The 25,981-nt window shown below is 44.7% G+C and overlaps 1 protein-coding gene across 2 annotated transcripts; it reads right to left on the minus strand.

Annotated features, from left to right (window-relative positions):
- Window positions 1–5,744: 5,744 nt before the first annotated feature.
- LOC133122438 (retinol dehydrogenase 8-like) lies at window positions 5,745–17,923 on the minus strand. Of its 2 annotated transcripts, XM_061232405.1 has the most exons (7): window positions 17,805–17,923; window positions 17,318–17,481; window positions 10,295–10,456; window positions 9,152–9,331; window positions 8,361–8,454; window positions 7,764–7,947; window positions 5,745–7,204 (listed from the first exon to the last, which is right to left on the minus strand). In XM_061232405.1, the coding sequence occupies exons 2-7, from the start codon at window positions 17,421–17,423 to the stop codon at window positions 6,977–6,979; spliced, it is 954 nt and encodes a 317-aa protein (XP_061088389.1). In that variant the 5' UTR covers window positions 17,424–17,481; window positions 17,805–17,923; the 3' UTR covers window positions 5,745–6,976. The 2 variants fall into 2 exon arrangements, with proteins under 2 accessions (XP_061088389.1, XP_061088388.1); XM_061232404.1 differs by lacking the exon at window positions 17,805–17,923 and having other exon boundaries at window positions 17,318–17,551.
- Window positions 17,924–25,981: the final 8,058 nt, after the last annotated feature.

Here is a 25,981-nt window from a genome sequence, read left to right on the forward strand (position 1 = left end):
CAAAGGTACAAAAGCAGTAGGCGAGGACGTGATCAAAAACAAGCGATGGTCAACGAAACAGAAATCAATAAACGGTGGTCGATAAACAGGCTTGGATCGTAACGTGACCTCAATGGTAATCATGCTCAAGCGTTGCTTTGACAGACAAGAGGCAGCCAATTTCGCAAAGAACAGAAGTGCGACTGGGCTATAAATGCAGGTGTAGACAATTAGTTAGAGAGCAGGTGCTGGAATGGAAAACAGGTGCGATGGATGACAAGTTAACAAGGTAATTAGTAATCGTTATTAATAAACCTATCCTGCCCTAGCATTAGTAAATGACATGCACGAGAAACGTAAGGTAACATGAACACATGATTAGTCTGTTAGTATTACCCAATCCTGATCTAGCATTAGTAGTTTTAGTAAATAGACAAATAGAAACAATTAGGGTGTGAGTGACAGAAAGGGAGAGAGAGAGAAAGCCGGAATGCAAGGTTTGCGGAAAGACATGTAAAAGTGTGTGTTTAAACAACGACCAGTTTACGTAACAATAAACATAAATCAAAACATAACACTAAACGAACTAAGACGATAACCACTCAACATAACAAGGTAAAATAATCGTAACGAAAACTAGACATGACAAGACAATTTATCGTAACAAGAAATAAACTAAACAACATGACAAACCTAGACTAACATAATACATGATAAGACAATACGTGACTAAGACAAAAATGATTAAACATAAAACAAGGCAAGACAGACCTGAAACGTGACAAAAAATACAATAAAATCAATTCCTCAAAATACCTTACAATCAATAACAAATACATACCAAATAGCAATGTTTTCACTATATACCCAGCAGCCATTGCATCTAGAAGTGACATCTGGTCATGTTGGTAGTGGTTATAAACCTTCACATATACCTTTATAAACATCATATTGGTACCTGAGTTCCTTGACATGCTCAGAGTTCCTGTCAAAGGCGACAGTGTACAACTGTTTCATCCTGATCTGATGTTTCTGTAGCACTCTTGAAATGGTTGTTGTGCGAACACTGTCAATGTTTGGAAATATGTTGTTGTCTGGAATTATGTTGTTGCATATTTATCTTAGCCCTATGCTTTTGTTGGCAATGACCATCCCAACTATTGCATCCTCCTGTTGAGGCATACATATTCTACCCCTTCCCCCTGTGTGAGGTAACCGCTGGGTCCTGTAGTGAGTCAAAGACAAATGTACACTGATACATCTGCTTTTTCTGGAGACTTCTCAAATCACAATACTACTGTAATATACAGTCAGGTCCATAAATATTGGGACATCGACACAATTCTCATCTTTTTGGCTCTATACACCACCACAATGGATTTGAAATGAAACGAACAAGATGTGCTTTAACTGCAGACTTTCAGCTTTAATTTGAGGGTATTTACATCCAAATCAGGTGAACGGTGTAGGAATTACAACAGTTTGTATATGTGCCTCCCGCATTTTAAGGGACCAAAAGTAATGGGACAAATTAAGAATCATAAATCAAACTTTCACTTTTTAATACTTGGTTGCAAATCCTTTGCAGTCAATTACAGCCTGAAGACTGGAACGCATAGACATCACCAGACGCTGGGTTTCATCCCTGGTGACGCTCTGCCAGGCCTGTACTGCAACTGTCTTCAGTTCCTGCTTGTTCTTGGGGCATTTTCCCTTCAGTTTTGTCTTCAGCAAGTGAAATGCATGTTCAATCGGATTCAGGTCAGGTGATTGACTTGGCCATTACATAACATTCCACTTCTTTGCCTTAAAAAACTCTTTGGTTGCTTTCGCAGTATGCTTCGGGTCATTCTCCATCTGCACTGTGAAGCGCCGTCCAATGAGTTCTGAAGTATTTGGCTGAATATGAGCAGATAATATTGCCCAAAACATTTCAGAATTCATCCTGCTGCTTTTGTCAGCAGTCACGTCATCAATAAATACAAGGGAACCAGTTCCATTGGCAGCCATACATGCCCACGCCATGACACTACCACCACCATGCTTCACTGATGAGGTGGTATGTTTTGGATCATAGGCAGTTCCTTTCCTTCTCCATACTCTTCTCTTCTCATCATTCTGGTACAAGTTGATCTTTGTCTCATCTGTCCATAGGATGTTGTTCCAGAACTGTAAAGGCTTTTTTAGATGTTGTTTGGCAAACTCTGATCTGGTCTTCCTGTATTTGAGGCTCACCAATGGTTTACATCTTGTGGTGAACCCTCTGTATTCACTCTGGTGAAGTCTTCTCTTGATTGTTGACTTTCACACACATACACCTACCTCCTGGAGAGTTGTCTTGATCTGGTCAACTGTTGTGAAGGGGTTTTTCTTCACCAGGGAAATAATTCTTCTGTCATCCACCACAGTTGTTTTCCGTGGTCTTCCGGGTCTTTTGGTGTTGCTGATTTTTTATTTTTGTTATTTAGATTTTTCAGCCTAATGATGGCTTGCTTCACTGATAGCTCTTTGGATCTCATATTAAGAGTTGACAGCAACAGATTCCAAATGCAAATAGCACACTTGAAATGAACTCTAAGGCGGCACGGATGGTGCAGTGGGTAGCACTGCCGCCTCACAGCAAGGAGGTCCTGGGTTCGAATCCCCGTCGGCCGGGGCCTCTCTGTGCGGAGTTTGCATGTTCTCCCCGTGTCTGCGTGGGTTTCCTCCGGGTACTCCGGTTTCCTCCCACAGTCCAAAGACATGCACGTTAGGCTGATTGGAGAGTCTAAATTGCCCATAGTTATGAGTGTGTGTGTGAGTGAATGGTGTGTGTGCCCTGCGATGGACTGGCGACCCATCCAGGGTGTATTCCTGCCTTTCGCCCAATGTATGCTGGGATAGGCTCCAGCCCCCCTGCGACCCTGTTCAGGATAAGCGGGTTCAGATAATGGATGGATGGATGGAAATGAACTCTAGACCTTTTATCTGCTCCTTGTTAATGAGATAATGAGGGAATAACACACACCTGGCCATGGAACAGCTGAGCAGCCAATTGTCCCATTACTTTTGGTCCCTTAAAAAGTGGGAGGCACATATAAAAACTGTTGTAATTCCTACACCGTTCACCTGATTTGGATGTAAATACCCTCAAATTAAAGCTGAAAGTCTACAGTTAGCACATTTTGTTGTTTCATTTCAAATCCATTGTGGTGGTGTATAGAGCCAAAAAGATTAGAATTGTGTCGATGTCCCAATATTTATGGACCTGACTATACACATCAATTGAACTCTTTCAGTCAGAATGCTGTAAATACTGTATAGTACCTGTTGGTTTGCCTGAAAATCCTCACTATTTAAGCCACTGTGGATCTAGGCAAGTTTGGTTGAACCCTCAAACCAGGGACAGACCATGATTTATCACATGATCAATGACTGTGGCACTGATTTAATCAGATACAACTGTTCTTGCTCTTCCACGATGTCTTCTTCCTCTGCCTCTGGCTGCATCCATTTTCCCCACCAAGGCTAAAGAATACAAATGGCAATCCAAAAATCCTTTTATATATGTGGTTGTTTGGGGCACAAACAAAAAAGGCCTGGGTAGGTTGTTCGCTGAAATGACAGCCAGGTGTTTCAGCAATACATGTTCAACAGTAATAGTGAAAAAAATGTCCTTATATACATGCACATTTCAATGCAAGTATGACCACTTTTGTATCGATGGTAACAAGGCTGCAAACAAAAAAAACTGAATAAACTGAATAAACTTTTTACTAAAATCAGAATGATCTGTCTTACATATTTCAAGCATATAGTTTCATTTGTCTGTCAAAATGCAACATATTTCCATCCACAGTGATCAGAATTTTGTTTGGTTTTGAACTAAAAGTTAACTGTTTTAAACAGAGTATCTAAATGTCTGCAGAATTTGCTGTAGTTGTACCAACTCTTGCTGGTAGTGAGCACTGACTGAGAGAGGAATTCGTGAATTTTGGAAAAAGTGAATTGAACGCCTTTAGTATCAAAGCAATGCAAAAATATCCACAGTTTAGTTCACATAGTCTAATGATATGGTGAATGTGTTAAGTGTTTTGAAAAAGTGGACATGGTATTGAGACAAGTGTGAAAACAATTGTAAAAAACTGTAACTGTATACTAGGTGTTATACTGCCATCTACTGGACAAGATGGCACAGAGGAGGCACGTCAAGAATGGCCCACATTTTGGAGGTGTCTAGTTCCACTCCATCTCTGGACAGCTTGTCACCTAAGAAATGTATCTATATTACCCCAAACTGACACCTTTTCCTGTTTAATTTCAGACCACCCAGCTGTATTCTCTTTAGGAGTTTCCACAGTCTCTCCTTGAGTTGTTGAAGTGTAGAGCCCCACACCACAAGATCACCGATATGCACTCTGCAACCTTTCAGACCCTCAGCGATCATTTCCATGGTTCTGTGATGAATTTCAGGAGCTGATTTTACTCCAAATGGTAATTTAAGTGGGCGGCACAGATATTGCAGTGGGTAGCACCACCGCCGCACAGAAAGGAGGTCCTGGGTTCGAATCCCTGTCGGCCGGGGCCTCTATGTGTGGAGTTTGCATGTTCTCCCCGTGTTTGCGTGGGTTTCCTCTGGGTACTCCAGTTTCCTCCCACAGTCCAATGACATGCAGGTTAGGCTGATTGAAGAGTCTAAATTGCCTGTGGGTATGAGTGTGTGAGTGAATGGTTTGTGTGCCCTGTGATGGACTGGCGACCTGTCCAGGGTGTATTCCTGCCTTTCGCCCAATGTATGCTGGGAAAGGCTCCAGCCCCCCTGCGACCCTGTTCAGGATATGCGGTTTAATATAATGGATGGATAATAATTTAAGAAAACAGTATCTGCCAAACTGTGTATTGAGTTTGCGGTACTCGCTGCTCTCAGTATCTAATTTCAGTTGCTAGAAACCATGAGACGCATCAAGCTGAAGAACTTCTCTTCCCACTTTGGTATTTCGTTTGGCTCTCGTTTAATGTTCTCATTCAGGTCTTCGGGGTCCAGGCAAAACTCACCGTCGGGCTTCTTCACACATGATGGAGTTCACCCAGTTTGTCGGCCGTTCGATCTGCTCAATGCCTCCATTTGTGTCATCCCGGGCCAGTTCTTTCTTTAGGCTGGCTTGTAGTGGCCCCCTGGCACTCTCCGTGCAAATCAACAGCATTTTCAATCGCAATCCAACACATAATAACTTTGAATACTCCAAAATGGACATTCAGTTTAATGCATGCCGATTTCTTAATTCCATAAAAATCGAAAGTCAAACTGTTTTTGGCAAATTCCCCGAGGGAACACCTACCCAGGTATTGGTACCATCAAATTGATGATTTTTTACTGTCCTCTTCAAGAATTTAGTGATGCTTCCTGAAAATAGTTTGATTTAAATTTTCTATGGATGTACACCATTTTGCAGTATTATTTTTATTTAGTTTTTGTTTTTGTTTTTTATTTACTGTTTTTCTTCTTATATTGGAACATGATTTGTTGACATAGATAAAATTTCTTAATGGTTTTCAAGGATTATTAGAATATGTCTTGTGGTGAGATGAGGGTGGTGGGGCAGGGTGGCATTGCTGTTCTTCAGTTTTATTACGTCAGAGTGAGATACAAATATGAATACAACAATAATTTGACATTGTCGTCGGCTCAACCACAAGGGGGCCAAGTGGATCGGGTTACGCACAACAAAGCACTGGGAAATACTGGCAGGAACTCTGCTCATCTCTGCTAGGAAGCAAAGACGTGGTCGGACTCCAAACATACATCAACGTCCACAGAGAAACGGTTAAGTGAAAACAACATCCATGTTCTGCAATGACCATCTCAGTCCCCAGACTTAAGTCCCATCAAAAACCGTTGGTCTGAACCGAAGAGAGGGGTCCATAAGTGCAAACACACGGATGTGAATGATTCTGAAAAGTTCTGTATGGAGGAATGCTGTGCAAAAGTGTTCACAAATAATAGGGAAAGAGTCATGGCTGTCATCTTTCCCAGGGGTGTTTGTACAAAGTATTAAACCCTGGGTGCCGATAATTTTGAAACCTGTTTTTTGGGGAAATGATTGTTTTATTTGAAAAATACACTATGTTATACATTAAAAGCTTATACCAATAACTGCATTATTATTTAGTTTACAGTAATTTTTGTTGACATTTATCAAGGGTACCAATAATTCTGGAACCCACTATATAAATAAAGGCTTCAGAAGGTATTCAGACCCCTTCACTTTTTGCACACTTTATAGGGAGGTAAAGCAGGGAACGATACTTCTGGTACACTGCTCCGCATTAAATAGAGTGACGAAAGCTAAATATAAGCAAACTATGTAGGGTTGATTTTCACTTGTCATTATGGGTTATTAAGTGTAGACTGATGGGAAGAAATGGCGATTTTATCCATTTAAATTTAAATCTACAACATAATAAAGTGTGCAAAAAGTGAAGGGGTCTGAATATTTCCTGAAGCCACTGTATTTGTTAAAGGACACACATTCTAAAAAAGTGAAAACAATAAACCATACAAATTTAAATGAATGCTTACAGGTGTTCAGAGTAAACAAGAGACAGGAATGTCCAGGGATCTACACTGTGTGTCTGTGTGTGTGTGTGTGTGTGTGTGCGCGCGCCTATGTTTGTGTATACATTTGTGCGCGTACATGCCTGTGTGTTTGTGTGTGTGTGCGTGTGTGTCTGCCTGTGTTTGTGTGTGTGTGTTCATATGGGTGTGGGTGTGTGTGTGTGCATGCCTGCATGTGTGTACGTGCCTGTTTTTGTGCATGCATTTGTGTGCGTACATGCCTGTGTGTTTGTGTGTGTGTGCATGCATTTGTGTGCGTACGTGCCTGTATTTGTGTGTGTGTGTGTGTGTGTGTGACACAGCTCCACAGAGGTGGCGAGGGTCTGGTGAGGGCTGGGGCCTAATGAGGGGTTGGAGCCAGCAGGCCACCCCCTGCCCTCTGACCCCGTGACCCCTGACCCCTCAGTCGGGGGACACGGTCCTGCTGCGAAGGCAGCCGCAGGTCAGGCACTTCAGCACGTTCATGGTGACGTGCATGAGCGGGCCCATGTTGAAGAGCAGGTTGTAGAAGGCGTGGACCGACAGGCCTCCGGTCTCGTCCGCGTACTTCATGGCCACGATGGGCGTGTACAGCGGGTTCGTCATGTTCCGGAACCGCGGGTGACTCGACTCTATCACCTTCTTAGTGCACTGCAGGAGAGGGAGAGAGAGGAAGAGCAAAAGAAAGAGACAGAGAACGAGAGAGAGAGACAGAGAAGGGAGAGAGACAGAGAGAGAGAGAGAGAGAGAGGCTTTGAGTTTTAACTCTTTAACAAAACATCAAAGGGCATAGTGTAAAATCAAACTATGCCAAGTTACATTTTCTAGTGAACCAAAAACCAGAACCTCAAAACAGACAAACCCAACACGAAGAAACCAAAAACCAAAAAAAATGCAATACAAAAAAAGCATGCATACAAACCAAAATAACTTTGCTACAGTACAGTCTGCTAGCCTACAGTAACCAAAGCAACGAAACAAAAAAATATTTTCCATACAAAAACAAAAAGCATATTTTAACAACTGTTTTAACTGCGCAATTGTCAGTGACTATCTGATGCAGTCTCCAATCCTTTTTGGAAGCGGATTTGTATATATCAGCATCCAAGATGGACACACACCTGTCAAAGCTAAGGGAGCCCTCCATCTTGTGACACAGATCAAGTAAAGCGTTTTTTTTCCCCTACATCTCTGAAGTTCAGGCACTGACCCTGGCGATGTCATCGGGAGTCTGTCCCATGGCCTGGAAGATGTCGATAGAGGACGGCAGGTAGACGTTTTTGAAATAGTGCACCGTGTCGGGGTCTGCCCCAGGGAAGTCCTTCTTGGACACGTCCTCCACCATCTTGGCCTCAAATTCTGTGTGCACTGGGCCAGGCTCGATCATGGACATACTGAGAGAGAGAGAAAGAGAGAGGGAGAGAGAGAGATAGAGGGAGAGAGAGAGAGATAGAGATAGAGAGGGAGATAGAGAGATAGAGAGAGAGAGAGAGAGAGAGAGAGAGAGAAAGGAGGCGCCCAGCAAGAGGTACAGTATAACAACTGTGTAGAGATGCAGTAGAGCATACTGTGCACATACTAGTCGGTTATTATTACAAAAATACATTCATACATTTACATAAACCTATTTTACTGTTTCCCTTGCCTATATTATGTTGCCCCATAGTTAGATATAGTTAAATATTTCGAGAACTTATTCCCAATCTCGATTTCAAACTCTGCGCACATGATGCTTTGGTACCGTCTACTGTGTTTCATGGCAATAAGGCATATTGCATTAAAGAGAGGGAGGGGGAAGACTACTCACGTGATGTTGAACTTGAGAAGTTGCACCGCAAGGCTCTCACAGAACCCCTCCATGGCAAATTTGGAGGCCGCGTAGACGTCGTTGAACACGACACCTGAGACAGGTGTGTAGTGTCAGGAAGTGTGTGCAACAATGTCCGTTTGCTGGCAACACGTCCTATCACGCATCACAAACACCTAATGTATACACTGAGCGGTTCTACAAATCAACACGTAACCAGTGGCACTGAGCATGCATCAACAGTGCCAGTGAGACTAGTTCCTATACAACCCCATTGGCAACAAAAGGCTAGTGTGGCACTGGCATTTTGGGCATGGTTGGCAGTTCAGGCTACATGGATGAGAACATTTCACTGCTACATTTTCTAGTGGTTAACATCCTTCTTTCCTTTTACCTGGGGCACCTGCCCCACCCCTCTCCGAGCTCAGGGAGCACTCCAACCGGACCCCCGCCCTGAGGTAGAGGACTGCAGCGGCCCTGCTCATGGGCCCATGCCTCGACACATCCTGGAGCCACAGATTCACCCCCCACAACCCTCTGAACCGCATAATCTACATCCATCCATGTGCACTTTTGAGACTGTTACCATTTCAACCTTTAAGCCAGCGGAGGACGCCCATCCCACTATAGCTGGGTTCCTTCTTCAGGGTTTTTCTCCCATGAGGTGTCTACCTCATTAAATTGTTTGGGAGCTTAGGGCCGATAGGGCTGTGTAGCATTCTTTCACAATATAAATTGGATTAATAAATTGGGATTTGATTTGATTGGATGCCTCCACCCGTCACTCGTACCCTGCAGACCCATGACGCTGCTGATGATGAGGATGTGTCCGGCCCGCCTCCTCTTCATGTCTGGCATCACCTCCTTGATCATGCGCACCACGCCAAAGAAGTTAGTCTCAAACACCTTCTTCATCTCCTCCATGGGGATACTCTCCACTGGCCCGACCAGGCCTATCCCCGCGTTATTAACTGACAGAGGGATGAGGGGAGGGGGGGTAGACAGAGAGAGGGAGAGAGGGATGAAGAGAGGGGGGATAGACAGAGAGAGGGAGAGAGGGATGAAGAGAGGGGGGATAGACAGAGAGAGGGAGAGAGGGAGAGAGAGATGAAGAGAGAGAAGAGAGGGATAACGAGAGGGGGATAGACAGAGAGGGAAAGAGGGAAGAGGAGAGGGGGACAGACAGAGAATGAGAGAGAGAGAGATGAGGAGAGAGGGAGGGATAGATACAGAGAGGGAGAGAGACAGAACGAGAAATGGGTAGAGAGAAAAAGATAGAGATAGACAGAGAATGAGAGAGGGATAAAGGGATGAAGAGAGGGGGGATAGACAGAGAGAGGAAGAGAAGGATGATTAGAGAGGGAGGGATAGATACAGAGAGGGAGAGAGACAGAACGAGAAATGGGTAGAGAGAAAAAGAAAGAGATTGACAGAGAATGAGAGAGAGGGAGAGAGAGTCAGGGCGATGGAGAGAGGCAGAAAAGGGTACAGAGAAAGGAAGGGATAAACAGAAAGAGAGAGGGAGAGACAGACAAGAGAGATGGGGACAGAAAGGGTGAGATTAGGGAAGTTTCAGATAACATTGCTAACACTATAACTTTACAAACTTTACTATTTTATTAACTTTAACTAACTTAATGAGGCTCCTGCAAACTTTTTACAACTCCTGCAAATCTCCTTCCAGCAGAACGAACGGGACTTTATTCTGTTTGGCCACAGTGAGGCAGCATAATCGCAGGAACCAGAGGTTTCAGAAAGTGCAAGTCCTCCGCAACATTTTTTCCCTCCATTTAACTGGACAAAGCTGGCCCGAGTTTAAGGATGGAAGAAACACAGGGCAGGACTTTTACTTTCTGACCGCTGGACTTTCCACGCGGTGCCTGTGTGGAGCTGGCTTTCGCTCAGAGACGGGCAGGGCAGAGAGCGGGACTCACTGAGCACATCCACGTGCCGGTCCTTTAAGCTGTCCACGCACTGCTTGACCGACTCCTGGCTGCACACGTCCAGCGTCTGCAGCGTCAGCGTCTTCCCGTAGGCCTCGCCTGCCGCCTCCACCAGCTTGTCCTTCTTCCTCAGGTCCCGCATGGTGGCCACCACTAGAGGGAGGCAGAGAGCCTCTGAAACTCACACTGACACACTGGCTGCTTCTTAAACGGCAAAAACGGTGCCTTCTTAAAGCAGTACCCTGAGGACGATTCTGAAGGCAGCGTCAATGCATCCTTCGGCGGGTAGGATATCTTTGCTATTGCCTCAGGCTTCTTAGTTCCGTTAAAATAATGGCGGCCGAAAATGGCAGCGGAGCTCGCATAAAACTGTCTAAGAGCTCATTTCAAAGTGTGATTGTACAGCGAGCTCAAACATTTGTTGTAGAAATATTTTTAATTATTTAATACAGTGGAATTATGTACTTCATTGTTTCAAGCCTTCGTGAGCTTTCCGTGGACTAGACAGCAGCAAGGCAAGGCGGAATCTCACAAACTGAAACTCACACAACTGAGATACCCTGAGACTCACTGAACACTGACACACAGCAATTCACCGAAACATTTTTCACTAACACACAGTGATTCACTGAAACATTTTTCACTGACACACAGCAACACACAAGTTGTCGGTTCGATCCCCCGCCCGTGCTGTGTTGAAGTGTCCTTGAGCAAGACACCTAACCCCTAAATGCTCCTGACGAGCTGGTCGGTGCCTTGCATGGCAGCCAATCGCCGTTGGTGTGTGTGTGTGTGCATGAATGGGTGAATGAGAAGCTTCAATTGTGCAGTTCTTTGGATAAAGGCGCTATATAAATGCCAACCATTTACCATTTACCATTTTATGGCTGTCCCATTTTCTCATCACAGGGAGCCTGTGTGTATATGTGTGTGTGTGTGTGTGTGTGTGTGTAGCTGTGTCTGTACATGTCCGTGTGTAACTGTGTGTAGGCATGTGTGTGTAACTGTGTGTATGTATAGTATGTGTGTGAGCACGTGTGTGTGTGTGTGTGTGTGTGTGTGTAACTGTAACTGTGTATGTGCATTAGGGGTGCAGCGAATAGAATAAAATCGATGACCAAAATAGTTGCAAACTAATTTAATTGTCGATTCGCTGGTTACATCATCGCATGCGTTTTTCATGCTGACTCGGAATGCTCTGGCTAGTAGGCATTACCGCTTACTAGAGTGAAGTGAACAATAGCGCGATGGAAACACCTTCACAATCAAAAACCACGCTGAACTGGTTTATTCTGCTTATACCAAGGCCACTCATCAAATAAATAATTCTGCGGCTATTTTAAATTCCTATTTTTATTATGTTGATAAAAGAGTATCGTAGTTATACATGTGCACATCCGCAGAATATAGCTAGAACGATCACTGTCTGCGCAGTCAGGATAAATCATTAAAATAACGCGGTTTTAAAATGTTGCCATTAGTTTGAAAAAAACGTAGCTATGTAACTATACACATCAATTTACACTGCCACAACTTAACCCCATGTCACTAACTAGAGATTAGCTGATGTTAATCATGCAGTGTCCATCTTAGTTCATGTCAATTTACCTAATGTTAACGTCAATGTAAGCGCCACTGCCGCTGTAGCCAACATAGCACGTAGTATTCACTTCTTGAAACCAACCCGTTTCTAAAGCGATATGGAATAAAACTGATTAAAAACGGCATCTTAAAGGGATACGGGAGAGTGGCAGTTTACATTTTTGCTCTCGTTCCAGCTAATCAGAAATGAGTATTATTCACAATGATCCTGTTCACACAAAAAAATGGATATTGGAATTTTTATTTGTCTTTTGTATCAGCAGGAACATTTTTGAATGAAGTAAATAAATAAGAGCCACTGAGCAATTGTATGATTCATAAACCGAATAGTCGATTAATCGTTTCAATAATCGATAGATTATTCGACTATCAAAATTGTTGTTAGTTGTAGCCGTAATGTGCATGTCTGTGTGTGTGTGTGTCTCTGTGTGTGAACAGTATGTGTGTATGAGTATGAACACGCATAAGGAATACATAATGCTCAAACACTCACACAGCATAATCACAAACATGCATACATATCCACACAAAGATACTTTCTCATACAAATTTTCAAATTACACTGCTACATATAATACATACATATAAATTGTATGTACAGCTATGAAAATACAGGAGCTTTCTCACTCACACACACACACAGGCACACACAGACAGACACACGAATGCACACTCCCTCAAACCCTGCTGAGATCTGCACATGTGCATTCATTCATATGGGAGGGATATGTACATGTTCATGTGAGCGAGGGGAAGTGGGTGAGAGGTCATGGGGCGATGAAGGAAACAACGCACTTCCTCAGTCAAAACGGGAACGAACTCAGAACGACCCTGCCTATCGTCCGGGAGAGAGGAGGAGAACGCTCTGTACACGGGCCGACTGCTCCTGTTACACAACTTAACATTACTCCACAATGTTACATAACATTACTCCTCAGTTTTCCACAACTTAACATTACTCCACAGTGTTACACAACTTAACATTTCTCCACAGTGTTACACAACTTAACATTACTCCACAGTGTTACACAACTTAACATTTCTCCACAGTGTTACACAACTTAACATTACTCCACAGTGTTACACAACTTAATATTACTCCACAGTGTTACACAACTTAACATTACACCACAGTGTTACACAACTTAACATTTCTCCACAGTGTTACACAACTTAACATTACTCCACATTGTAAAACAGTATAACGGTAAGCACAATGTTACAAAAACAGTTCAGTGTAACAAAGGACAGGACAGGGACAAACTTTACTGGTCTACTGTACACAATATCGTACTGTGGTGTTATACAATGAAAAGTACTTTGAGTGTTATAAGTCAGTTGGCAAGTAGGAAAATGAAAAACAGGCATGAAATTTCACTGAGGTTTGCTGAAGCACAGCTGTAATTCTCAACCAGTGTGACTCCACAAAATCAATAATCCTTAATTCAGAATCCTTAATTCTGAATGTGAGTGTGATTTAAAGGCGATTGAGGTAAATTCACCTCAAACCCACAAGCCCCGGATTATTGCCTGTTCCATAAGAGAGAGAGACTCTGATTAATCCACAGAGTTGAGATTACAGAGGATTACAGCAGTGTGTGGAAGGACGTGTCTTAGCAAGCACAAAGAAACAGGATGATCGCTACTCAAATGCACGGGAACAAGATGGCGTCAAAGCCTGTGTCATTGCCATGGATCAGTCTCTTTAACCTTTGTACAAGCACTGGAGATCAGTGCCTTGATATATGCCAGTATAGACACAGAGGATCATTCTCTAATACATGCCAGTATAGGCCCAAAATATGTAGGGGATTCGCTTCTATAACCTGCGTACAGGCCCTGAGGATCAACTGGAAGATACGAGTAGAGGATCAATCACCTGCACACTGAAGACACTGTCACTGAAATAGTGACACATACACTCCTACAGCACCACACACAGCATCCAATGCATATATGCTAACACCACTGTTATCAACACAGCATCAATGCTAATGCCACTGTTATCCACACAGCATCAATGCTAATGCCACTGTTATCCACACAGCATATATGCTAACACCACTGCTATCAACACAGCATCAATGCAAAAGCAACTGTTATCCACACAGCATATATGCTAACACCACTGCTATCCACACAGCATATATCCTAACACCATTGTTATCAACACAGCATCAATGCTAATGCTACTGTTATACACACAGCATCTATGCTAACACCACTGCTATCAACACAGCATCAATGCTAATGCCACTGTTATCCACACAGCATATATGCTAACACCACTGTTATCAACACAGCATCAATGCTAATGCCACTGTTATCCACACAGCATATATGCTAACACCACTGTTATCAACACAGCATCAATGCTAATGCCACTGTTATCCACACAGCATATATGCTAACACCACTGCTATCAACACAGCATCAATGCTAATGCCACTGTTATCCACACAGCATATATGCTAATGCCACTGTTATCCACACAGCATATATGCTAACACCACTGCTATCAACACAGCATCAATGCTAATGCCACTGTTATCAACACAGCATCAATGCTAATGCCACTGTTATCCACACAGCATATATGCTAACACCACTGCTATCAACACAGCATCAATGCTAATGCCACTGTTATCCACACAGCATGTATGCTAACACCACTGCTATCAACACAGCATCAATGCTAATGCAACTGTTATCCACACATCATATATGCTAACACCACTGCTATCAACACAGCAGCAATGCTAATGCCACTGTTATCCACACAGCATTGAGGCTGACACCACTGTTATCAACACAGCATCAATGCTAATGCCACTGTTATCCACACAGCATTGAGGCTGACACCACCGCAGACAGACAGACTCACACACCAACGGCGATTGGCTGCCATGCAAGGCACCAACCAGATAATCAGGAGCATTTTTAGGGGTTAGGTGTCTTGCTCAGGGACACTTCAACACAGCCCGGGTGGGGGATCGAACCAGCAATCCTCTGACTGCCAGACAACTGCTCTTACCGCCTTACTGCCCTTGTCCACTGATATCCGCACAACATTGACACTAACATCACTGTTATCAACATAGCATCAATGCTAACACCAATGTTATCCACATAGCATTGATGATAACACCAACACAGCAGTGATGCTAACACCACTGATGTCAACACAGCACCGATGCTTACACCACTGCTATCCACATAGCATTGATGCTAACACCACTGTTATGCACATAGCATTGATGCTAACACCACTGTTATCCACATAGCATTGATGCTAAAACCACTGACACGGGTACAGTGCTTAAGCAATGGTACGAAAACAATCCTAAAGCTGCAGTGCAGCTGGGTGCAACTCTGCTCACACAGCGGGGTCCCGCCCGCTCTGGCACGTGGCGTAGTTCCCACCTCTATCCAATCCCCTCTGTCTTTTTTTAGAGCAGGGGCTCAGCTTTAAGCTGAGGATCATACCCGCCTTCATACCATGCCAAAACCGCCAGAAATTGATGACTACCCTGAGCCACCACCAGAGGGCAATATGTGCTGCGTTTGCATAAGCCAGTTTGGCGTAACCTCTTGCACTCTGTGTCGGGGCAGTTGGCCTAATCTCCGCTCTGTGTACAACAGGGATCGATCGGCATTATCCCCAGCACTTTGTGCAACACGGTGTGGTTTCCATCTTACGCACCTCGCACAGAGCTTGGATCTCCCCAGGCCTGCCCTGGGATCTGACATGAGGTTAAGCAGGGATAAGACACGTAACCGGCTGCAAAACTGCAAACAGCGAGGCATTGCTGCGCTGACCCAGAGTCGTCCGGCTGCCAGGACTGACCCTCTGTTCAGTCGTGGGCAGAGGGTCCAGGTCCTGTCGCATGAGAGGCTCAACAGACAGCCCGGGTGAACTTCCCGGCAACCAAGTTTGAAAAAGAGCGAAAGGGCAACAGGAAGTTCACAAAGGTCACCCAAAGAAAGGTAATAAAATGAAATAATTTATTTTCCGATCAACCTCCTCTGTGCTCGGAAAAAGTTACCAGAATGCTGTACCAGACCTGGGGTGAAGTCTCAAACATGGAGCACGTCTTACATTACATTACATTAATGGCATTTGGCAGACGCTCTTATCCAGAGCAAAGTACAGTTGATTAGACTAAGCAGGAGACAATCCTCGCTGCAGGAGCAATGCAGGGTTAAGGGCCTTGCTCAAGGGCCCACCGGCTGTGCTGCCCGTTGGGCCCGGGATTAGAACCACCGTCCTTGCGTGTCCCAGTCATTTACCTTAACCACTACACTACAGTCCACCCCATCTTATTTAGTATGCCCTCTGTTACTACTTCTGGGACACTTCCTCTGCTGACAAGGGGCCAAAAGATAATCCATGTTAGGTTGCCCACAATAATATATCATCCCCAATACTGGGCTGGTTAACAGCAAATACAGGAGATGGTACTCAAGCCCCCCCCACACCTCTCCCCCTGTCCCACACACACATGCCCACACACAAATGCTCAAACACAACTGCATACACTTGCATGAACATGCGTAATTTGTGTGCACACACGTATGAACACGCACGCATACATACGAGCAAGCACTCTCTAAGGTCTTAATTGACATGAAAAACAAACGCCTACATTGTCAAAGCACAGCAACTATCACCATCACTATAAATCTTAATTACTACCGCCAGTAATATGAAAGGCAACAACAACAATAATAAACATATAATGAAAGATTTGATGCTTTTGTTACACAGCATCCCTTAGACACAGTGATACTGCAATGTTTGAAACTATCTGTCTGGTCACCCTCTGCATGACATTAAATCCCCACAGTCGGAAGAAGGCACTGTTACACTAAACCAGGCTGGAGGCAGCCCGTCTTTAAGGGGCGCTCAGCAGGAACTAGACCCTGTAGCAAATATGAAGGAAACAAAACACTGATTATTAAAAAAGGACGACAGCCCATCACCTGAAGCCTGCACAGCCACAGACAATAAGACAGTATTTCAGTAATGGAGCATATTGCGTTGGATTCCCAAAGCCATGTGCCTGGATAGATTTTTTTTATTGGGGACATACTGAGGGAATAGTGTGGAGTTTGAGACGAAAGAGTGACTTCAAAAACGAGTAACATTTTTTCAGAGCCATGCACCTTCCTTGGCTTGTATGCAGTATCTTGTTTCTTGGTTAAAAAAATAAATAATCATACCTCGAATCCTCAACCAGGGTACAGAGTGTTTAATATTAAATATTTTTGGTAATCTCATTAATTATTCTGTGCAGAAAAACATTTCTTAGCAGTTTCTCTTCACAACGTAAGCATGCCCAGCGTTACCTAGACTACTGAGCGCAACTAAAGTAAGCTACGAAAAGACGGGACAGTGAACGGTGCACTCACCATGGTAACGTTTTTTCTCGTCTTTCGCGAGCATCACTGCGATCCGTAATCCGATCCCGGAGGAGCAACCGGTGATCAGGACTACTTTTTGTCCGTCGCTCGCCATGGTGTCCCCGTCCGAGTTTGCGTCCGAGTGTGGTCATCAACCGAGTGGAGCAGTCGGGCTTTAAGAAAAGTAAAGCGGATAACCAGGCAGCCCCGGAGTTGTGAAGTCACATGGCACATGGTCTGGTTACTTAACACAGGAGCACTCGGTCGATGCGGCTACAATGCCCCGTGCGTAATGCACGGAGTCTCGTTGTAGAAATCGCAATCGCTGGGTGGTGAAATGGAGTGGAATGCTCAGCTAATATTATGGCATTTGTTTAATGTTTTTGGGATGTCTCCACCACTTACACGCTAATACATTTAACAACAAAAAAACGTGTCCATTATGTGGTTTGGTTTATATAAACTGGTACTTAGTCAAGGGCAGTAAGCACAGTACCCGTTTGCTTTAGTTCTGATATCTTTAATGTTGACAATAGTAAGGGGGAAATTAATGGGGAATTTACGTAGTTCTAATCAGCGCGTAGCAGTAACAAACACTTCCAGACACCAGACACCTGGGCTGGCGACTGAGTGACCCGTTGGAACTGTTTATGAAGGTTCAGGGGTTGACGTCACTGCCCACAGCGCGTTCTTACGCTCCTCTGCGGGTGCTCGTCAGCCCAACAGAATTGAATTAAAAGCATCCCGCAAAGCTCGTATTTATTTTTTTGTAGAAATGTGAACAAAGTTCCCCAGTTGACGCAATATAGTAGAGTATTAGATATTTCCCCAAATGGCAGGAAATAATCTAAGCAGATTCTCGCTGCTTTAAGTGGTAGTAGTGAAGCAGAGTGGAGCGCACTTCTATATTGACCAAATAAAACACCACTTGGGCACTGTGTCGTATGGGGTGATATTTTAATAGGGTGTTGCTTATGTGTTATTTGAGCTCTCCGCCTATTTATGAGGTGAATAATCTGACAATATTTTTGGTATGAGCATGTGGGTTAAACACATTTTGCCCTATGTTCCTGAATTGTGATCTCTTGGAGCCTTTTCTCCCCCTAATGGTAAACGTAGGATATTGCAACCCTACTGTACTCTAAAAACATGTGGTGGCGCTTTCGGTCCATAGACGCTTTTAAACTGTCCCATGTTTAGTCTTATCAATTGTACATCACTCTGGATAAAAGCATCAGCGAAATTATGTATTATACCGCGTTAGACGTGACTGAACTGATTAGCAATGGTATTTATATTGTGGCCAATTACGTACCCCAACTCACTGTATAAAGTGAATACAGCTATGCAGACCTGGGCATACACGTACAGATACATAATTTCACCCCCAAAAAAATGCACATAATTTTTTTTCACAAAAGACCAAAAGTGCATGTCTCAGTTATCAACCTTACATTGTCCCTGATGGATATAGATTTGGTGTTGGGTAGAGACCAGGGGCATGTTCAATCTGAAAACGTTGCTATGGTTTCTGTGTTGAACAATATGTTTTCTCCAAATGGTGTTCAGGACACACTTTGTGCTGGATCTAACTCTACCTTCAGAAGGTGTGCGGATCACTGCACTCAACCAGCGTAAGATGGAAGGATACATGTGCGTTCAGCGGTTATAGTTCCAAATTCTCCAAAAACAACGTCTCTCGTTTTAAAATTAGTTCTTTAAATACACATTTAAGAAATACGCATGGTACCTTGTGTAAATAGGACAGCTTCGGAGTTGCTGTAAGGTGTATTTCTTCACTTTGAAGGTAGGCTACTGACTCCTATAGGCTTCAGGTATTTATGCTAAGCTAACACATTATGCTAACGTGGAAACCGAGCCAGTCAATGCACAAAATGGGTTTGCGTGCTGCTAATATCATAGCCGTTATTTCTCCGTGGAGCTTGGCCAGCTCAGTAGAGACTCGCCGGCGGAATTCACAGTGTGACGAATGAGCATCCGCTCCCGTTTGTCCCACGGATCGATTCATCTCAATCAGCAGCTCTCCCGGGACTGTCGCCGTGCGGGGCCTGGCGCCCCCGCGGATCGGCAGGAGAACTGAAAGAAATGGCGTTTGTGGCGGTGAGGTCTCGAAAGCGCCGTTTGGGATTATTTGAGCGCGGCTGGCAGTCTTCCTGCGGTGTTGTGACGTGATGTGCCGGCAGCTCCAGCGTTCCCTGCTCACCGTCATGCAAACCGAGAGCACCAGGCCGTGAAGGGAAGCCTGTGAGCCTCACCGCCTGCTTTCCACCGCACGTTCTGCTGAAAGCTCCCGTTTTCTCCCTTGGTTCTTGTGCAAGGGCGGCCTGTAGCGTAGTGGTTAAGGTAACTGACTGGGACCCGCAAGGTCGCTGGTTAGATCCCCGGTGTAGCCACAATAAGAGGCCCTTGACCCTGCATTGCTCCAGGGGAGGATTGTCTCCTGCTTAGTCTAATCAACTGTACTTTGCTCTGGATAACAGTGTCTGCCAAATGCTAATAATGTAATGTGTACTAGTGCCTGGAGCTTCTCACCAGTCATGTTGATTTGCTCGGAGAGAGAGGGGACAGGGCGAGATGCTGTTCACTTGGCTGACTGAGCCCCTGGATTTTGTGAGAGTTCTTGTGCGTCAAACCATCAGTTTCACTCGTTTGGCTTTGGATAAGATATTAAACCAAAAGTTTTGAATCGTTGCAGTGCACATCACAGTTCCTACCACAAAGTGTATGGCAGTCCCCTGCGTTCTGACCACATGTCTTCTATGGCTGGGCCATGTTCAGTGGACACTGCTTACCACATGGAAGTCTTTCAGAAATTCTGAAGTTGTTCACAAAATGTAAACGTTTTGTTCGTGCTTTCGTTGTCCAGTTTGAATAAAACCTTGAAATCACTAAATTTAAGAAGGCCGTTGCGACTGGTGCAGTGTTGCAGCATGTTACCGTTCGTAGCCTATCGATCACAACTGGTCACCCAGCCAGCTTTAGTCCTGGTATCCTTCTGTTCATCGTGAGACTTGTGGCGAATGTCACTGCAGGAATTCACGCTGTGACGAACGGGCTTCCGCTCCCACTTGTCCCGCGAATCGATTCATCTCAATCAGCAGACCTCCCGGGACTGTCGCCGTGCGGAGCCTGACGCCCCGCGGATCAAAAGCTTCTGTGTTCTAGAACCCCGCTGCAGCTAAATGGTAAATGGTAAATGGTTGGCATTTATATAGCGCCTTTATCCAAAGCGCTGTACAATTGATGCTTCTCACTCACCCATTCATACACACACTCGCACACCCACGGCGATTGGCTGCCATGCAAGGCGCCGACCAACTCGTCAGGAGCATTTGGGGGTTAGGTGTCTTGCTCAGGGACACTTCGACACAGCCCGGGCGGGGGATCGAACCGGCAACGCTCCGACTGCCAGACGACTGCTCTTACTGCCTGAGCCAATGAGACGACTGCTCTTACTGCCTGAGCCAATGAGACGACTGCTCTTACTGCCTGAGCCATGTCGCCCCCCAGCAGCTGTGATCCTTACATCAGCATTTGAATTCTCTCAATAAAGAATATTCCAATCATAGTTTTGTGATTAGGGGCAGCCTATAGGCTCGTGGCTAAGGTGACTGACTGGGACTTGACCCTTGAGCAAGGCCCTTAGCCCCACCGGGGTGGGGAAGGGGGTGGTAGTTGGCCCCTCCTTCGTCTAATCAACTGTGAGTTGCATTGGATGAAAGCATCAGCTAAATAACGTGGTGTAATGCGATGTCACACCTTAACGAGCAGAGGATGCCCCCTTGCTGTGCCAGGCTGTGTGTGCAGCTGCCGCTGTGGCTGCTGCAGACGCACCTGTCGGCCACAGGCGGTTCCCCGGCGGTGCCTCGTTCCCCTGCTGTCCCTGCCGGCCTGAGCCGCGGGCGTGCTGCGCTGTTTCCGGGCCGTCGGCCTCACTTTAACGAGTCTGTGTGCAGGCAGTCGCAGGGACTCCACCACAGAGCGCAGGCTGTTCCCCCTGCGTGGAGGCCTGAGACAGGCCCGCAGGCTCAGCACGGTCTGCGGCCAGCATGCTAATGCGCTCGCTGCCAGCCTCCTGCCTGCGTTTGCCATGCAGCTGTGAACCAGGGTAGAGCTGTATCTCACATGTCTTCCCATTGGAGCTGAATACGAAGTTGTTCCATGTTTTTTGTTCCTCTGCTCCTCTTCTCCATGGATCTTTGCTCCATTTTTGCAGCCATGAATTGGTTGATCTCTGAAGTTTTCTGTTGCCTCGTGGAACAACTAACTACTGCGGGTCAATATCTGTCTGTTTTGGGAGAGCGTTTCAGGGTGAATGTTTCCCTCCTGAATGAAGTTGTCTTGTCAAACCTCGTAAAAAGAAACATGAGCTATGTGGAGTTTTTCTATAAATGTAAAAGCAGTGTGTATAGAGCCTTACAGGGCCTGCAGTCTGTTGCATGGATCTCCCGGTCTGTTGCGGTTTCAAATTAATAGGAATAATAACTAATAAACAAATGTACTTGTACTCACATGAAAACAACATGTATTGCAGCCCTTGTCTGTGGCAAACTAGGATGGCAACTAAAGATCACTATTCTCTTTCACACAAACACACACACATACACATGCAGGCAGACATGCACACACCCATACACGCACACAGACAGACCTAGACACACATACGCATGCACAAATGAACAAAAGCATGCATACGCACACACACACACAAACACACACACATAGACACACATACATGCACACGAAGTATGCGTGCATGCACACATGCTTACACACACACACACACACACACACACCTTATGAAACACATCCATATGAGTTACTGTAGTGACAAGTGTATTTTAAAAAAGATTGTAATGGAGGAAAAGCTGATTCCAGACCAGCTCTCCTACTCAAAAAATGCTTCACGAATACGGTCCCTAATCGGCCTTGATTTGAAGTGGCCTTGGGCCTGAGTGATGCTGATCTGTTGTAAAGATTTCTATGATTTCTTTGAGCTTGCCAGCGATGCATCCTGCATCCAAAATGCACAAAAAGACTCCTCCACAGCTGTTCTTAAACTCAGTCCTGGCCCCACACTGGAGGCTGTTTCCTTTGCACACTGCAGCGCCTGAATTGTAACGGACTGTTAATTAGTCACGTCTAATGTAATTTAACATCTACTGGATGGTTTACTCCCCTGTGTTACATTATGCCTCAAATAGCGATGCGTGGCACGGAGACTAAAGACCCAGGTTCACGTCCAACTTTTCATCAGTTAGAATGACTGATGCCCTCATTTCCCGTAATGTGGAAAATGATTTCTGTAGAAAGAGGTTGCAGTTTTAATTGTTGTAATTATAGACTGGCAGCACTAAATAACTGAGATCCAGAACTGCTAAGAGTGTTGCCATTCGGACATCAGGTCAAAAACTCCAAGCCGAGCATGCGTGAAATTATAGATATGTCTACAGAAGACATTCTGAGAGAGTTTAGGCACCTGTTTTCAATGGTCATCCATCAAGAGCTTAGCTGTAACAAAAATAAGCACAAGTCAGTGTTCTAGAACTCCATTGTTTTCAATCTCTAGTAGTGATTGTTACATCAGCATTAGAATGTTCAATAAGGATATTCAAATCGCATATTTGTGCAACATAACGTGTTAATGCGTTCAAGACAGCAAATGTTCACAGCCACAAACACCCTTTTAATATAACCGAACACAACATTGGTCTAACAATCCACCTGAACTGCTTACTTGGTAAGAACGAATATTACACTGATTAAAAGTGCATTACAACAGTCAAAAGATTTTGTTCTCTTGGTGTCTTACCTATCAAACCATTTTTGTTTGCCACACTCCCTTTTCAAATTGTTAGCTAAGGTTAACTAGTGTTAATGTGTCATGTTTCACTGGGGGCTTCAAGTCTGATGACATTGCAGTGACATGTGGCATCCCACAGGGATCAGTGCTTGGGCCCATTCTGTTCTTTATCTAATTGGTCCCACTGGGCCAATTCATCAGACACCACAACATCAACTTTCCCTGCTATGTTAATGATATCCAGGTGTACATTAAAACCCAGCCTAATCCCACCAATGCCATTACCAACTTCAACAATTACCTAGAGAACATCTGCTGCTGAACGAGGGCCAACTACCTCCAGATAAACAGCGGCAGCACACCAAAACAACTCTCCAATGCCAGCAGCAGATGTCCCACCCTCAATGATCAAACCGTCTCCCTGTCCTCTGTCGTCACCAACCTTGGTGTTAAGTTTGAGGCCACTCTCTCATTCCAAGCTCCCATGAAACACATCTGCACGTCTTCCATATTTTTAAATCTCAAAAACATAGCCAAACTGAAGTCATTTCTCTCCAAACCTGATGCGATCAAACTGGTTCCCGCTTAAATTTTTTCCAGGATTGAGCACTGCAATGCCCTCCTATCTGGTCTCCCAGCCAAACTACGCTTCAGCTTGCCCAGAACAGCCCTGCCAGAGTTCTCAACACATCAAAGAAGTTGGTCCATATCACCCATATACTCGCCCCAACTCCACTGGCACCCAGTCCACTACAGGATTAATTTCAAAGTCCCCCACCTGACCTATGAAGTCCTAAATGGCCAAGGACCCACGTACCTCAGTGATCTCACCACCATCCTCAGACCTGCATGTTCCCTTCGCTCCAGCTGTTGCCTTCTGCTCCAGGCCCCCCCTACTAGCCTCCGGACACTGGGAGACCCAGCCTTCGTGTGCCTCTTGCCCCTGGAACTCCCTTCCTGATGACCTGTCCCATCTATTGATGCTTTTAAAACAGGCCTTAAAACCATTTTTTTGCCAAACTTCCTTTCAATCTTTTTTTCCTCCTCACTTTTTTCTTGCTTTGATGTAAAGCACTCCCAGATCTGCCACTGCAAATGAGAAGCGCTATATTAATTGAATTTAGTATTATTATTATTATTATTATTATTATTATTATTATTATTTTAAGCACGTGTTTAGTGGACAGTCATGCCCAGAGCGATTGATCCTTTGACCTCTGAGGTAAAAGCCCACGGTATTAAACGCCACCCTCAGCCCATTGTTGAGAGGAAGCTCCCTGGCCACAGGGCTGCTTGCCAATCCCTGCAGGACATTCCCCTCTCCATGCACAGCCAGGGGCGGACGTTCATGACCACTCCACTGCATGTGAAGCACCGTTCGGGCTGTGGGTATGTCCAGCCCCCTCTGTTCTCCAAGTCACGATGTCAGAAGGTCAACTCGAAGAACACGCTGACTGACATCTGACATGCGTGGGAAAATTTCAGATGTCATTTGCGCCCACCGTTAACCCCCTTCATTAACTGTGGAATCAGGTCCAGCTGTAATTAACTTCAGTAATTACACAAGCTGATTAAGCCCTCTGCCACCTGTGAAGCTCCCAGAGCCTGGAGCTTGACAGAAAGAGAGATATGTGTGTGTGTGTGTGTGTGTGTGTGTGTGTGAGAGAGAGAGAGAGAGCAGGTGTTTCCTCTTATTCTATATTTTTGTGTGTGATAGTGCAGTACATGCATGTCTGCCCTGCTCACCTACCTAGTCTCTCACACACACTGTTGCACCCTTAGTCACATGCATGCACGCACGCACATGCACATACACACGCACACACACACACACACACACACAAAAACACACAAACAGACACACACACACACACACTAGTGGCAGTGTGCACAGCTTATCCCAGGTGTGCTGGCCTTAAAGCATTCCCATGAGTCAGCAGTGCTGCCCCTAGCTTAGCATGCCCTATTGCTACAGCAAACACCTGAAAAATAGAATTAGCCATGCAACACATGCTACCAGCGGCTACAGTATATACAGTATATACTAATCTCTGTAAACGTGAATGAATGTGCACTACATTTCATCTGGTTTGGCATTCCTGTCTTTTGCATCATCGTTGTCATCATCATTATCATAGTCATCATTATCATCACCACCATCATCATCATCATCATCACCATCACCACCGTCATCATCATCATCATCGTCGTTGTTTCTGTCCTCATCATCACTATCACCATCGTCGTCATCATCATCATCATCATCATCATCATTATTATCACCACATCATAATCATCATCTTCATCATCGGCATCATCAGCTTCCTCCTTTTTTCTATTTCAGATTTGTCCTTTGGCAGTACGACAGACAGAAAGGAGCTGCTCCAGCCAAACAGAACACGCTTGGCATGTGCTTTGATGAAATGTTCACATGGGATACACTGGTAAAGTATAACTTACTTCTTCTGTATGATATAAGGTACCTGTTCATCGACTGCTCCACTAGTGTAGAGAACTACTGTAGAGAATATTACCCCTGGGTGTTTCCAAAAATGTTTATACCCCTTGGAAAATATATACTCGCCTGTACAGACTGAACCTGGATCGGCAGAGCCACTTCCCACCTTCTGTGACCTTCAGCAGTCTCACAATGTTCAGTTATACAAGGGTTTTACCTGCAGAACTCACTGCTCTTTTACCACATCCCAGAGCTGGTTTTTCCTGCCGTCTGTTTATAGACAGGTTGACTATGAGTTGTCTGCGTTATTTATACTCGTTACTCCAATGGTTATTTGGTATTCATTTTCTGTTCTGTGTTTTTCAGTGAAAGAAGGTAAATGGTAAATGGT

Source organism: Conger conger, chromosome 2 (genome assembly GCF_963514075.1).
Source record: "Conger conger chromosome 2, fConCon1.1, whole genome shotgun sequence".
Lineage (NCBI taxonomy): Eukaryota > Metazoa > Chordata > Actinopteri > Anguilliformes > Congridae > Conger > Conger conger.